The sequence below is a fragment of the Cynoglossus semilaevis genome, chromosome 19 (assembly GCF_000523025.1).
Source record: "Cynoglossus semilaevis isolate Cse_v1.0 chromosome 19, Cse_v1.0, whole genome shotgun sequence".
Classification (NCBI taxonomy): Eukaryota; Metazoa; Chordata; class Actinopteri; order Pleuronectiformes; family Cynoglossidae; genus Cynoglossus; species Cynoglossus semilaevis.
In genome coordinates this window covers 2169490-2183380 of record NC_024325.1, presented here as the reverse complement: position 1 = coordinate 2183380, position 13891 = coordinate 2169490, and the positions used below count along the sequence as shown (strand labels likewise).

The window sequence follows — 13891 nt, the reverse complement described above, 5'->3', positions numbered from 1 at the left end:
TTGAAAATATACTTATATAAACCCGCCGTGAACGACACATTTACACTTTAATATATTGTGCATGCAGAAATGATGACCCGTGTTTTACATGTATTTATATTAACCCCTTCCAAAGCAAGGCTGACGAAAAGCGGCATAAGGCTACGATTTTTGCCTGCACGAATTGCCGTAGATTTGTCTGTTGTCATCGTCATCGCTTACATATTCTGCTGTACTGTTTGTAGCAAACAGTCAGCTAGCTGGGAAATGAGACTATGCCACTACACTCACTATTCAGAAAACACATTCGAAGATAATTTTTCATTTTTCGGCTATTATTCAATGTGTTAAGTGAGTATAAAACGATAACACGGAACAAGCTCCTCCCACGACAAGAGGTAAACAAAGTGAATGTGAGCTGCTCCTAGCAGCCATCATCTCAGTGCTAGTGTCGTTCCATGTAAATATAAATAACTATTCTGTCACAATGAATTGCCGCTCGGAAGTTCTTGAGGTTACAGTTGAGGCGAGACAAGTGGAAGAGGCCATACTTTCTTTGCTTCACACCATCTTACTGCATCGTAGCACAGGCAAGTTTCATTACAAAAAGGAGGGCACCTATTCCATCGGCACAGTGGGCACAGTGGACATAGACTGCGACTTCATCGATTTCACCTTTGTCAGGGTGTCCTCAGAAGAGTTGGACAGAGTGATCAGGAAGGCTGTCTCTGAATTCAAGGTAAATATTCACCATGACATTGTATACCCAAAGCTGTGCTCAGTAGCGAGGCTAGCAACACTAATATTCAAGACGGTAAATTTTATAAATATATAAACTGTATAAATAAAATTGACACATTCACAATCTATCCAGTATCAGTCTAAAAATACTTTTTTATATTACACATGACAATGTCTACCTTTAAGAAACATCATTAGCCGTTGTAATAAAGGGAAATCTAGAATTATTCCAAACCAAGTGATATATAACCTTACATGAACGAAAACTGGTAGAACAGATAGGAAACATACATTTCCATCATGTCTGCATTTTATTCACCAAATTATTTGTTAACTGAGTGTTAAAAAATGTTGTTTAGAAAGAAGATACACAGTTACAGTATATACCACATTTATTTTGCTTACAGGATGCTCTGAGCAATTCTGGGAGTGATGGCATGGGACAAATCTCCCTGGAGTTCTACCAGAAGAAAAAGTCTCGTTGGCCTTTTTCTGACGAGTGTATTCCCTGGGAGGTGTGGAGCATCAAGGTCAATGTTGTCAACCTTGCCAATGAGCAGGAGAGACAGATCTGCAGGGAAAAAGTGGGTGAGAAGCTCGGCGAGAAAGTGATCAACGTTGTTGAGGTCATAAATCGACACGAATACTTGCCAAAGATGCCCACGCAGTCAGAAGTGGACAATGTTTTTGACACAAGTCTCAAAGATGTCCAGCCATACCTTTACAAAATTACATACCAGATCACTGACTCTTTGGGCACCTCTGTAAGCACGACCATGAGGAGGCTAATAAAGGACACGTTGGCACTATAAGGACACTGTAAAACAGAGAAGAATCAAAGGTGGATCAGCCCACTCTGCTTTATATTTGAAGTCACACCTGCCGTGTTAGTTTTGCCTAAAGATATAATTTATCACCACCTGTACTGCTTAATTAAAAAGGTGTTTGTATAGTCAATATATGGACTCTCAGCCCCTGTTTATCTGTTTGGTTGTACCTCAAGGTTAATAATGAAATGATCCACTTAATCTTTTTACTCAAACTGCTTTCACCTCCACCCTTTTAAAAAAGTAACTTTGAGACAGTAGAGCACTCACAGTGCTTCATGTAATTGCCTGCAAATTTGTGTTGTTAATATTGTGGAATCTGTAAGTTATGTAAATTTTGACAATAAATGTTTATTGTGATTTATGACTGTCATCAGTACAGAGTCTTCTATATTAAATACTGCATCTGAATACTGTTAGGAATAGTGCTTTGATGGATTAAATTGGTTTCACAATATTCTCTAACATAAAAGATTAATTGGCAGTGGTGGCCTAGGTAAAGGAAGCGGACTTCGGTCCGGAAGGCCCCAGGTTCGAATCCACCAACTGCCAGGTTACCACTGAGATGCACTGAGCATGGCATCATCCTCAAGCACTGCTCCCCGGGCGCTGACCACGGCTGCCCACTGTTCACTTTGGTGATGGGTTAAATGCAGAGGTTAAATTTCGTTGTGCATGGTGTGCTGTGCTGTGCTGTGTCACAATGACAAATAAAGACAAAGAATTGTGTTGAGGTTTTCTACATGTCAATGTACTGTGTGACCTGACATACGGCTAGGACAGGATTTCCAGGGAGCCATTTTCCCAAATAAAAGCAAACACTTCCTAGGTTCACTCCCTAGTTTTCTAGCAAGTGATTGTAACATAGGTCCAAAAAAGACCCTCTCTCCCCACCAACAGGATGATGTGTTTTGGTAAACTCATCACAAAATGAGAACTAAATGTTTTTTATCTTTACTTTTTGGAAGACATGCATTTATATGAGATACAATATACAGTACTTCAATGGGTTAATTCATGGAGGAAATAAATTTATTTAGGAAACAGTATTCACACAAACATACCTTACAAAACCATTAATAATGTCCAAATTAGTAGCATACAAAGTAAAAAATGTATTCCCAATGAGATTATTAACATTTATCAGCAAATACAATTGGCACGTCTGAAACCATATACATTATAAATACACAAATTAAAACAGATATCTCCATACACCACTAGACTAAGTTCAAAACTTGTTTTACCATTGTTTGAGAACCACTGGTCTATAGTGCTAACTAGGGTTGTCTGGGGTTTAAAAAAAAAGTAAAACAGTATTGGCAAAACAGTGTATGTACATTAAATGAAGGGCTGAAAAACACTGCAACTGTGGCTCCAAATTGGAACTCTCAAAAAGAGGAGTTAAAATAAAGCGGAGAACTTTCACTTTGGCCCACTCCAGTCTGCAGTGCTGTTTAACTACTGCATGTACTGTATGTGGTTTTAAAATGATGCCAGATAACAGAAAAGAGTCTGTAATTAAATGTTTGAGCCAAACACTTACAGACACTGTACATGGAAAGCCACGGAATAAGCAGAGGTTCAGTAAAGGGATGTCATTTGTTATATATGCCTGGGTAATAAATTCAAGGGATCTAAATCACTAAACCATTCAATTTCTAAAGTTTTCTTTGTTTTTTTTATATATAAAACATGATAAAATATATAGTATTTGCTACAGTATGCATGGAAAGGTCTGTCATACTCTTTGAAGGTTAAAATATTACAAAAAATGAATACAGAAACAGGCACAAACATTAATACTAAATAAACTGTACTTACTGTTAATTTAATTTTATATAGTGATTAGCATTTTTACTGTTAAAATTACCATAAAAACAATAAGCCTTTAGTAAGCTTGATCCTTGTCCTCATATATTCTTTTATTTTCTACTGCAGTACCCAGTGGTTCTCAAACTATGGCACTAGTACCTCTAGTGGTAATTGGGCTCCCTCTAGTGGTATGCAGAGAGTGATACGTATCATATCGCCTGATTCTTGCCACAACCCTTATTTCTGCCAATATTTAATGAATTGTGGCAGAATTTCATCTCTAAAAACTCAACATAACAATGTCTACAGCTGACTGGGTAACTTTACATCTCGCTTAAACCAAATAATTCAAGTTCCACAGATGAATGTACAGGTGTTGTCGAGTGTTACCGTTTATTACAGAAAAAAACCCAAAACAAAACACAAAAACTGTAGAAAAACCTAAACACAAAACAGCTGCAAGTCTTCAAAAGCAACAATACAACCAATGTTGATACAAACAGTACAGTATTCATTATTGCAGTAAGAGCACAGAAATACTAGAAAGATTTTTATACTAACAAAATCCGTACAAAATCCAGGATACAAACACTTATATACACAAGTCGAATTTCTGTGAACTTTGAGAAAATGTTCCTCACGAGAAATTAAGAGCACTATTTATCGATACAATGTTCAACCAAATCTTACATTACTACGAAGATCGTGTTACTCACTGGGAGGGAAACAAGGCCCCTGTGGATCTGTGTAGGGCAATAATCCTAAACAGAACAGTTTTAATAATTTACAGCACACTTCTAATCAGTCAAGCCAAAGCAGAAGTATATACTTGTACAAGAAGACAATTGTGGAACAACTGGAATACAATCAAAACACAATCTTAAGTTATTAGTCCGTAAGGAAGCAGAAACATTCTCCCGTCATTTACAGAATAAATGATCAGCTCCTCTCATGCCTCCATCTCCTTCACTGTACCACCTTAAATCTAAATGCCTGAGTCGTAGGTCCTCTGAAACACTATTGTGCTTATATGTAAAATAAGTAATTAAGCATTTGCATAAGGCCACCAAAAGCACTGTAAAGCTGGGTTAATCACCACCTGTATGATTGCACAAATCTATCAGTGTTCAAGAAATTACATAACACTGCTGATGCTGCAGGAGCACCCGACTTCATGAATGAACCAGGAATTGATTCTGAAATATACAAATGACAATTTTGACATTCATTACAGTATTTGTTAAATGCTGCATTTACAAAATGCAGTGTGCTTTTACAAAAGCTTTACAAAAATGCCTGCTGTCATTATTTCTCCTTGATTTCTAGAATCTGGCACATTAGGCTTAATACCAGCGAAATGCTTTTTTTAATTATTTAAAACCACTCTTTTTTGTCACTAAGAATTAATGTTTTTTATTCTGAGCACCAATTTCTTTTAAATGCTTTCCCTTCACACTTTGGAAACAATGGTTTAAACCAGGGCTGTCAACATGGTTATGCTGACCATGTTAAATTATTTGTGTAATTAATCAGATTACAATTATTTTTTTTACAAATTTTAACAGATGCAGAATGGCAAGATCTGTATAACCAATAGATCAACTGTTGATCCAACTATTGTTTCTCTACAAAGTTGATACACGTGTTAGTATTTGAACACATTGCAGGAAAAGGTGTTTGTTTCAGAGAACAGCTTAAATTACCATCTGAACACCCAGCATGAGTTTCTGAAGAGTTGACCTTTAGGTAAGATGCCAGTCTCATCCAGCACAGGGCAGGTCGGCAGAGAGGTCACAATTACCAGAGGCTTCTTCTAAATTTTGTAAGTGAATCTACAAAGATGCACAGTAATGTCAAAAATTCACCCAAAGTATATAAAACAAGTTTGAGTTATAATTTTTCACATTTTTCTTAACATTTTTCCAATATTAATAATTTCATCATTTGGATTAGTCTCAGATTAAAACAAGCGTGATGCACAGACATCTACGTGCTGTCACTTCTCTTTTAGGAAAGTCAAATTTCAAATTTCTAAATTGGAATAGTTTCACAGCCCTAGTTTAAACACCGTTCTCAAATATCAACTGCACCATTTCATTCACTTTTAAAATGATTCACAAGACTTGAGGCTGAATAAAGTTTGTGAGCAGTGAGTCATGACTGAGATAAGGACAACAGGAAGTGTCAGAGGTGTGTCTGATGGATGGTTTGTGCTGATTAAACTGAAGGTCATCCAGTCAGAGGCCAATGTATGAGAGAACAAAAGTCAGAGGAATGCTGCGTGAGTATAAGGAAAAAAAAACAGAAACTGCTGGGTGGCTGTTTTTGTTTTTCTTCTTCAGCCCAAATAATCAGTTGTGATATTCAGAAAAGCGAAGTCACACGTTTGCCCATGAAACAGATTAAAACTTACAAAGTGCATATTAAATACCTTGTTGAGGCCACTGATAATCTCAAGGGATATCACTCACATCAAACCACAGATCTGACACAAAAGCAAAAGCACTAATATTGAATTCAACTGCCACCTTCAAATGTTGAGAGCACTTTTTCCACGTGTGGAAAACACCTGGACTTCGTTGTCCCACTGTTCACTAAGTGGTTCAACTCTGAATCCTGTTTTCTTGAAACACCTAGATAAGTAAGTACAAGTTAAGATAGATAAATGAAATGATAAAGCAAAAGAAACAGTTTATGATCAGTTTGTTTCACTGAAGCATCTAGCACTTGATTGCACATTCACGTTTACACCTCTATTGTACATGGCCATGCTAATATTTGACATTGGTGGCGAGTGAACCAACTATACATTCAAAGTCTTTTTTTAGGCTGAGGTCTCGTTATTCTAATATCATGTAACCTGTCTAACGAAGAACATACTGCGCCGTCACTCAGATGTGGCTGTGACTCTGCTCATGACTCCACAGACTAAAGGCCGACTTGAAGGTCCTGTGACACAGTTTACACATGTACTGCCTCTTAAACGTCAGAGCAGAGAGTGAGGGTGCATGGTAAAAGAGAGTGTCTGATTCCTGAGAGCCACCTGTGTTCTCCACACTCTCTGACCTTGACAGAGGACTTCGTCTGCCGGGTTGTTGTTCTGGTTCCAGCCTCTTTGTCTTGCCTGCTGACGAACTAGAGGGCTCGGGGCTACTAGATTCCTCGGTCATTGCACTGGTAACTGGTGCTGCCTGGGTGGATTTGAACATGCTGGCCTGTGGGGAGCGACCCTCACAGTTCAGAGGAGTCGTGGGAGGAGAGGGAGTCAGTGGTTCTGTTTCTTTGGCTTCAGGTTCATGAACATGGGACTGAAAGTGGCTCCAAAGGCGGAAGTTGGTCCTGAAGGCTTTGTTGCAGATGTGACAGATGAAGGGTTTAATGTGACATAGTAGTTCCTGGTGTCGCTCCAGGTCTTTGCGGGAGCTAAAAAGACTACCACATTTCTCACATGGCCATACACCGGGTTCCTCAGACCCAGACTTGGCAGCCTCTGCGCTCTCCCTCTCACTCACAGCCTCTTCTAAAGGCTCTTCTTTTACTACTAGCTTTCCATAGTGAGCCATGCTCAGATCCTCGGGCACGTAGGATGAGGAGTCTTCCGAATCATACATGTGTGGACCAGAGGAGTCACTGTAGTTGACGTTCTCCCTCAAGTGCCCCGTGGTCAAAGGCTCATCACTGAAGGTGTCATCTCTGAGCATGTCTGGCGCTATGTCTTCATTGTTCTCTTGTTGCTTCATATGAAGCTGATCCCTAACAGTCATCATGTTGTTGTTGTGGACCTCCACCTGGTGGCGCCATATGCTGAAGGAGGATTTAAAGGTTCGCATACACTCCAGACATGTAAGTTTCTTATACTTACAGTGTGCCTCATGGTCCCTCTTAACGGACGAACTTGAGAATCTGAGGCCGCAGTACGGACATACAGTCGCATGTCGACAGCCCCTTTCATGATTTCCCTGCTCGTAAAGTGAGGACAGCTTCATATTACAGAGTCGACAAGAGTAAACACCAGTGTCTGTGTTTTTCTGTTGAGTGATGTCATCCTGTTCCTGGTAGAGAGTGCCGTCGCTTGTTGTGTCCTGGTCAGGTTTCTCTGCAGGATGTGTTCTTAAATGCTGCCTGTACTGAGACTGGAACACAAAAACCTTACCACAGTATGGACATATGTAGCTGGGTCTTAATCGTTTCTTGGTGAGTACAGGAGATTGCAAACTCTGTTTGTTTCTTTTTAACTTCCAAAGCAGAGCTTTCTTTATTTCTCTCTCGCGCACAATATCTATTAACTTTTTTTGAAACTTTTCATCCAGTACAGATGTACTCGAGGATGAGGCTGGATTTTGGACAACGCCATGCTGAGTTTGGCAGTGTGTCCACACTTTGAAGTTGGTGTGGAAGCGTTTGTGGCAGATCTCGCAGGCATATGGTTTTTCAGGATTGTGATACATATTTACATGACGGTGGAGTCCAGCGCTGGACCTGAAAACTTTCAAACAGTTCCAGCATTTGAAAATGGTGTTTTTGGATGACTCCTCTCTGTTCGCACTCGACTCATTGCTCTGACGCACTGTGTCTGACATGTTCTCATTATGTGAGAACGTGTGCTCTTTGTATAATTTGTTTTTCTTGAAAGGGTACCTTCTGTTGTCTGGTCTTTCCCTTCTTTTTCCCAGTGGATTTAGGTCTAGCCTTGGACCTTGATCATAATTTGTTTGAAAGTCTTTAAGATTTACTGGTAAAGCATCTCCCACTGTGATTCGGACTATGTCCATGGGGTCAGCCAGTGGACTGCTTGGCTCAGCTTTCACACTGACGTCTCCTTCTACCTGAGTTTCTTCATCATGCCTGCTGGGATACGTTGGCCTGAGAACCAGAGATGATGTGTTTTTGGAACTGCCATTTTGAGAAGTCGTTTCTGTTCTAGATGTTTTTGATGCCATCTTGACCACAGACTGCTCTCGATTTTGCAGATCCTTGAGCTCCAGTGTGGGAGAAAATACTGGAACAGGACTGTCCATGGATAATGATCTCCGGAGCAGGCTTTTGATGAGGGGTCCACTCCTGTCGATGTTCTGGCTCGGCTCACAGGCCTTACCCTCAAAGGGCACTTTGGTGTGATAGCCCTGCCCCTGAATCTCATCCTCCTCAATACCTCGGTCGGTGCAGGACTGCATCATGATGTGCTGCATCTCAGCATCACTAAATGACACGGAGGTTGTCAGCTGAGGTCTTACAGATTTGATGAGTGAGGAATTCCCTTTTAATATGGAGGAGTATGGATAGGTGGACTTACTTTCAGCAGTTTCATTTTGTTCTGACATTTTCCTGCTTACAGATTCACAGTTTCTCACAGACTCCTGTGAACTCTGATCTGATGGTGGGTGTGTAACATAAGTTGAATGAGGAGATAACGATCTCTGTGGTGTTTTTCTCTGATAATTTGGGCGAGAAGGATGAGTTGAGTCATTCCTGACCCGGCAGACAATGACACTCCTTGTCTGGACATCATTCTCATCCCCTTCGGAGAAGGAAAGTCTCTTCCTGGACACAGAGTACAATGCGTGTGGCCGCGCTGACACAATGTTGGTCAGGAAAGGGATTCCAAGACTGTAGCCCAGCTCTTGAATGGCTGCCAGACTTCCTTTGTCCACGAAGAGTGAAGAGGAGTAGATGTAATTCAGAACAATCTCAAAGGCATCAGGCTCACAGAAGTCCAGGTTTACAACTTTAAGTGAGTCTGCATCCATCCGTGTGAACAGAGACTGGAAATACTCACTGCTGGCAGCCAAAACACTCCTGTGGGCCTGGTACCTCTGGTCTGCCACAACCAGGACTACATCACACATTTGACCACGCAGCCGCTGCTCATTGAGAAGCCCCAACACTGAGAGGGCATGGGAGGGGTTACTGTAATGTACGAGGCTCTCCATGACTGCAAGACAAGGGAAGAGAATTATTTTTAACGCTAGAGCAAAAACACACACACAAAAAAATCATCAAATAAGCAGCCCTTTGATAGATGATCAATGGTTTTACACCTGTCAACTGAATGACATGATAAACTTCAAAAAAAAAAAATTTAAGTAAATTATTAAATTTAAAAATGAAGAAAAACACCGTTGCTTAACACTGACATATAGGAATGTTAAACCCACATCTAAAAATTAGTGCCACTCACATATGAGACATCATGAGGTCATCATGATGTCAGGAAATGACATCATGGATAGAATTTCTACATCCTTCAAAACTAAATAGACAAGACATAAAGCAACACAGACTGAGAAACAGTTTATTAAGATAGGGTAGCCATGATGTCACTATGATGTCATCAGAGCTGTATGTCAGTAGAGCATTAAACCGTGTAGGTGTACTGAGAGAGGAGGTCAGAGATCCTATCTACCGTATTTACTGAGTGATATTGTGTGGGTAGTAAATTCAAATCCAACATTATGTATTTTTAATATTTGCGTTTTGATTAATAAATCAGTGACACAACAGTTGTTTAGACAATTAATTCAATCCTGCAACGTTGAACCCAGTATTACATAGTTAAGACCATTTAGACTTGAACCATAGAGTTATATAGTATACAGAGAGAGACATGGAGAGAGAATCACTAACCCATGAAATAATAATTCAGAAGCAAAGCGAATGTAAAAGTATGTTTAATAAATATGTAGTAAGAGGTGGCTTTCCTAAAAGAAGAATAAAATGACTTGTTCTAAAAGCTGTGACCGGAAGATCTAAAAGAAGAATAAAATGACTTGTTCTGCTGTGACCGGAAGATTTTTTGTGTTGCATTATAGAAAACAGGTTGTTACACGTTAGTATGCAATCCGTCCATTCATTCAAAAAACAGCGAGCAAGACAAAGTTGCATTTACGACGGATGCAGTAGCCTCAGAGCTATATGAGGAAGTCGAACTGTTTCACCATGAGATCATCATGAGACGTGGCTCATCCTTCTACGGCACACAACTAGTTTTAACTAAAAAAAATAAAAATGATAAATGTCGCTGTCAGTTAAAATAAAAAAAACCGTTCAATCAGTGTGTGTCTTGGCGCAGGCGTGTAAAAGATCAACACCAGAAAGCTGTTTACCGTTATAATACACTGGCTAAAAAAGTTAAGCACGTTTCAGTGGTCTCTAGTACGGCGGCAATAATCCCGGAATGAAAACAGTGGCTGCGGGCGGACTAGGGGGTCGGAGGTCCTCGCTAACCCCAGTGGAAGTAATTTTTTTAGTTTCGCTATTACCGATTTATGTTGTGTACAGAGACGGTTTACGTCGGCCTGACAGGACGGAGCCTATGACGGTTTGGAGCTGGTCATGTTTACCAGCAGCACAGTCCCTCTTTTTGAGTTACGTCAGAAAGGAAAATTTAAAAAAAACAAAAAAGCTTGCAGTTTCTTCCTCTGTCAAACATGAACTTCGAAGATATTCCTACACTTACCGTGGCCGTCGGCGCTACGCTCCCTACTCCACACAGTCGCCACTTTATTCACTGTTGTGTGGCTTCCAGCGTACTAGTCGTGATTCCATCCATCTTGAATTTGACGTCATCCCACACCAGGGATGAGGTCATCTCAAAGAACGCTCGTCACGTGCACTATGCTGCGATTGGCTGTTGAGGAAGAAAGAGGCGGGGAAAACGGAAGAGTGGACGTCGAGGCTCATTTAAAGGAAAAGATCTTATTTTTTGTTTCATATTTGTCAGTTAAGTAAAGTAAATTCTCAAAAGCTAAGTTTACTAGTATCTTCTTAAAATAGAACAAAACATCCACCCAATATTAATTAATCAATGAACTAATTAATTAATTAATTAATATCAACTTTTTTAATTTTGCCACAGGATGCATATGGTCATCACAGCTCCTCTGCTATACTTATTTATATTGCCATCTTTATTAATAGAATTAATTTATTATTATCAGCTCTTTATTTGACTATTGCACACAAGTTTGTCACATCACTAGTAGTGTCCAGCTCTACAGGAGAGCAGAACTCCATGCTATTGTCATGACAAGTATAAGTACATGACAATTATTAGATTTGAAAAAAGTAATAATGAAACTCATGGACCAGCACAATGGCTTTTCTAAGGACACAGTATGGAATAAGAAAATATTATTTTTGCAACCAGAGCATGGGAATTATAAGATACTACTGATCAGCTGTTGTTTTTAATTAAATTATATTGTGAACTGAGATTATCTGACCTAATTTATCATTAATAGAAGTGTATTAAAAGCAACCATAGTTTACTCTTCACTCTCTCAGTAATGTGTTGCATTGTCTTCAACAAACCACAGTCTTTGGTGGTTCTAATTTCCGTAGTTAACATGGTGAAAGCATGTAATGACAGGCCCGCTTAACCCCAGTGAAACTAATTATATCTGTGACTGAACGCTTGTCACTATAGCAGGACAATAGATTTGTGTCATTACTAAAATTCTGTAGGGATTTGTTGACAGGTTTACTTAACCAACAGGGCTGTGAAGCAACTCTATAAAACATTTTGTAAAACAGTGTGTGATCATTCTAAATGATGGCATTACATGAATAAAATTAAGGTTGTGTCTTTACAGGCCAGAACTATATCAGTCCCACTGCTCTTTTCTATGATAGGAACAGAGACGTGTGGGAAAATGGCAGAGAATCTTCACACTCCTCCTTTGCTTGACATTAATGGCTGACACAGGCTGTTAATGCTGGCAGCTTTGCAAGCACTGCCATGGTTACCTGTGGAAACCAGGAGGAAACCAAGTCACCAGGGACTTTGACTCCTCCTATTCCTCTTCTGTCTCCTGTTGTCGCAATCATAAACATGTAAACTGATCTTAGACCAGAAAAATAATTAATTAATTAATATTTATATCTGCAGGTATAAATTCAATAGTTCTCTTTACATGGAGGTTTTCACTCAGAGTAATTAAACTTAAACATGTGTTATGCTGCAGCACATCATGACGATGCAGGATCCCAAACCTTTTTTTTTAAATTTCTGTATATACTTTACAAGTCTTCTTCAAAATGAAAACATAGCCCAAATATTTATATTTATTCAATGCTTATTTTCTGCAAATGTTTTTTTTACCATTGGCGACTGGTGATGCTGCAGGGGGAGGAGAGTGACAGCGCCACAGAGGAATTAGTCTTTGAGTACACCCTGAACACTTAACAGTTTGTTAGCATCATTTCAAAGAGAAACATGCACACACAATGCAGCCATTACATCTAGGATTGCGATTTCGATCTGTGAAAAATGAGTTGGATGCTCTCCGTCTGGGCTGCGGCTCTGCTGGCTCTCTGTAAGGGACAGAACACTGTGCATGAAGGTAGGCCCTTATATGATGATGACACATTAACATGACTCAACTGTGCTGTCCTAACTAAATGAAATATCTGTTAGTTTTTGTAAAGTTTCCAACTGTTAAATACTATAGTATAAGTTAAAATGTTAGTTATTGCTGTTATTGGAGTCAAAAATCAAGATTCACTAGCAACCTAGGATTACATCAGATGTGGTTATGTGCCCAGATGACTAAAGGGGGAAAAAACAGTGTTACAATTGAACACATTCTTTTTTATATTTCAGGAAGCAGTCTGTCTGCACTTGGCTACCACCTGTGTATTCACAATGAGACAAGGTGGGTGAGTTTCCTGGTGATGCACAAGGTTCCTTACACTGTGAGCAAACCGTGTGGTGGCTGGCTCCTGTGGAAGACATGCAACGCCACACTATACAAGATGGTTCCCAAGACCGAGAATCGGACAGTCATTATGCAGGTTACCAAGTGCTGCAACGGCTACGTACAAGCTGGTCGTTACTGTGCCATACGTAAGTGTCTGCTCATTACTTACTACAGTGCTTTTTCCCTAGACTTTAACTCTGCTTGTGTTTGGTAATATAAGATGATATAACATCATCAAATTTGTCACTGTGAACTGACGTCCAATCAGCGTGACCTTTAAGTGCGTGGTGCTTTATACGAGACAGCAGATGGGAGCACAGAATTCCACTGCTGCTAGAAACTCTTAGCTAATATGTGGTTTGCAACATGTAATTTTCCTCGGATGAAGCTGTGAGCAGAAGTGGGGGGCTCGCTGCCAAGCCAGGATCCTGTCCAACAGTAGATGGACTTCATCCTGGATCTGAGGAGTGTGAGTGGGACATGGACTGCCCAGGCTGGCAGAAATGCTGTCAAGGACCGGACGAGTCTTCCTGCAGTCATCCTGCAAGTGAGTATATATTCCTGATCGAGAGTTTTTCCTTTTCTTTAATTGTTATAAGAAATGCATGTAATAGAAATTGTGTTGCTGTATCTTTAAGGATCAGCAAACTATTCTAACAACAGAGGAAACCGTTTCAACGCAACAGTGACAGTTAAAGTTGATTACCAGCAGCTGATGTCACTGCAGGAAGGACTTCTGAACCACACACGGGTCCTACGAGCCATGGTAATATTAATGTGCTGATGTTATTTAATGTTATAAAATGTCATTTATATACATATATATTACAC

General features: G+C 39.8%; 3 protein-coding genes across 6 annotated transcripts in view; 2 read left to right on the top strand and 1 right to left on the bottom strand.

The window, feature by feature from the left end:
- The first annotated feature begins 188 nt into the window (after positions 1-188).
- On the top strand, positions 189-1911 carry atg101 (autophagy related 101). The gene is made up of 2 exons (XM_008332274.3): positions 189-718; positions 1128-1911. The coding sequence occupies exons 1-2, from the start codon at positions 467-469 to the stop codon at positions 1530-1532; spliced, it is 657 nt and encodes a 218-aa protein (XP_008330496.1). The 5' UTR covers positions 189-466; the 3' UTR covers positions 1533-1911.
- Positions 1912-3730: 1819 nt separating this feature from the next.
- zbtb21 (zinc finger and BTB domain containing 21) lies at positions 3731-10960 on the bottom strand. Its single transcript, XM_008332273.3, has 2 exons — positions 10819-10960; positions 3731-9294 (listed from the first exon to the last, which is right to left on the bottom strand). The coding sequence occupies exon 2, from the start codon at positions 9290-9292 to the stop codon at positions 6254-6256; it is 3039 nt and encodes a 1012-aa protein (XP_008330495.1). The 5' UTR covers positions 9293-9294; positions 10819-10960; the 3' UTR covers positions 3731-6253.
- Positions 10961-11356: 396 nt separating this feature from the next.
- umodl1 (uromodulin-like 1) overlaps positions 11357-13891 on the top strand; it is a 12682-nt gene continuing 10147 nt past the window's right edge. For 3 of the 4 annotated variants that reach the window (XM_017042017.2, XM_017042016.2, XM_008332271.3), the window contains exons 1-3: positions 11357-13206; positions 13449-13607; positions 13699-13826. In XM_017042017.2, the coding sequence (XP_016897506.1) occupies positions 12888-13206; positions 13449-13607; positions 13699-13826 (606 nt within the window). In that variant the 5' untranslated portion in view covers positions 11357-12887. The remainder of the gene's footprint in view (positions 13207-13448; positions 13608-13698; positions 13827-13891) is intronic. The other variant, XM_017042015.2, reaches the window with a different exon arrangement.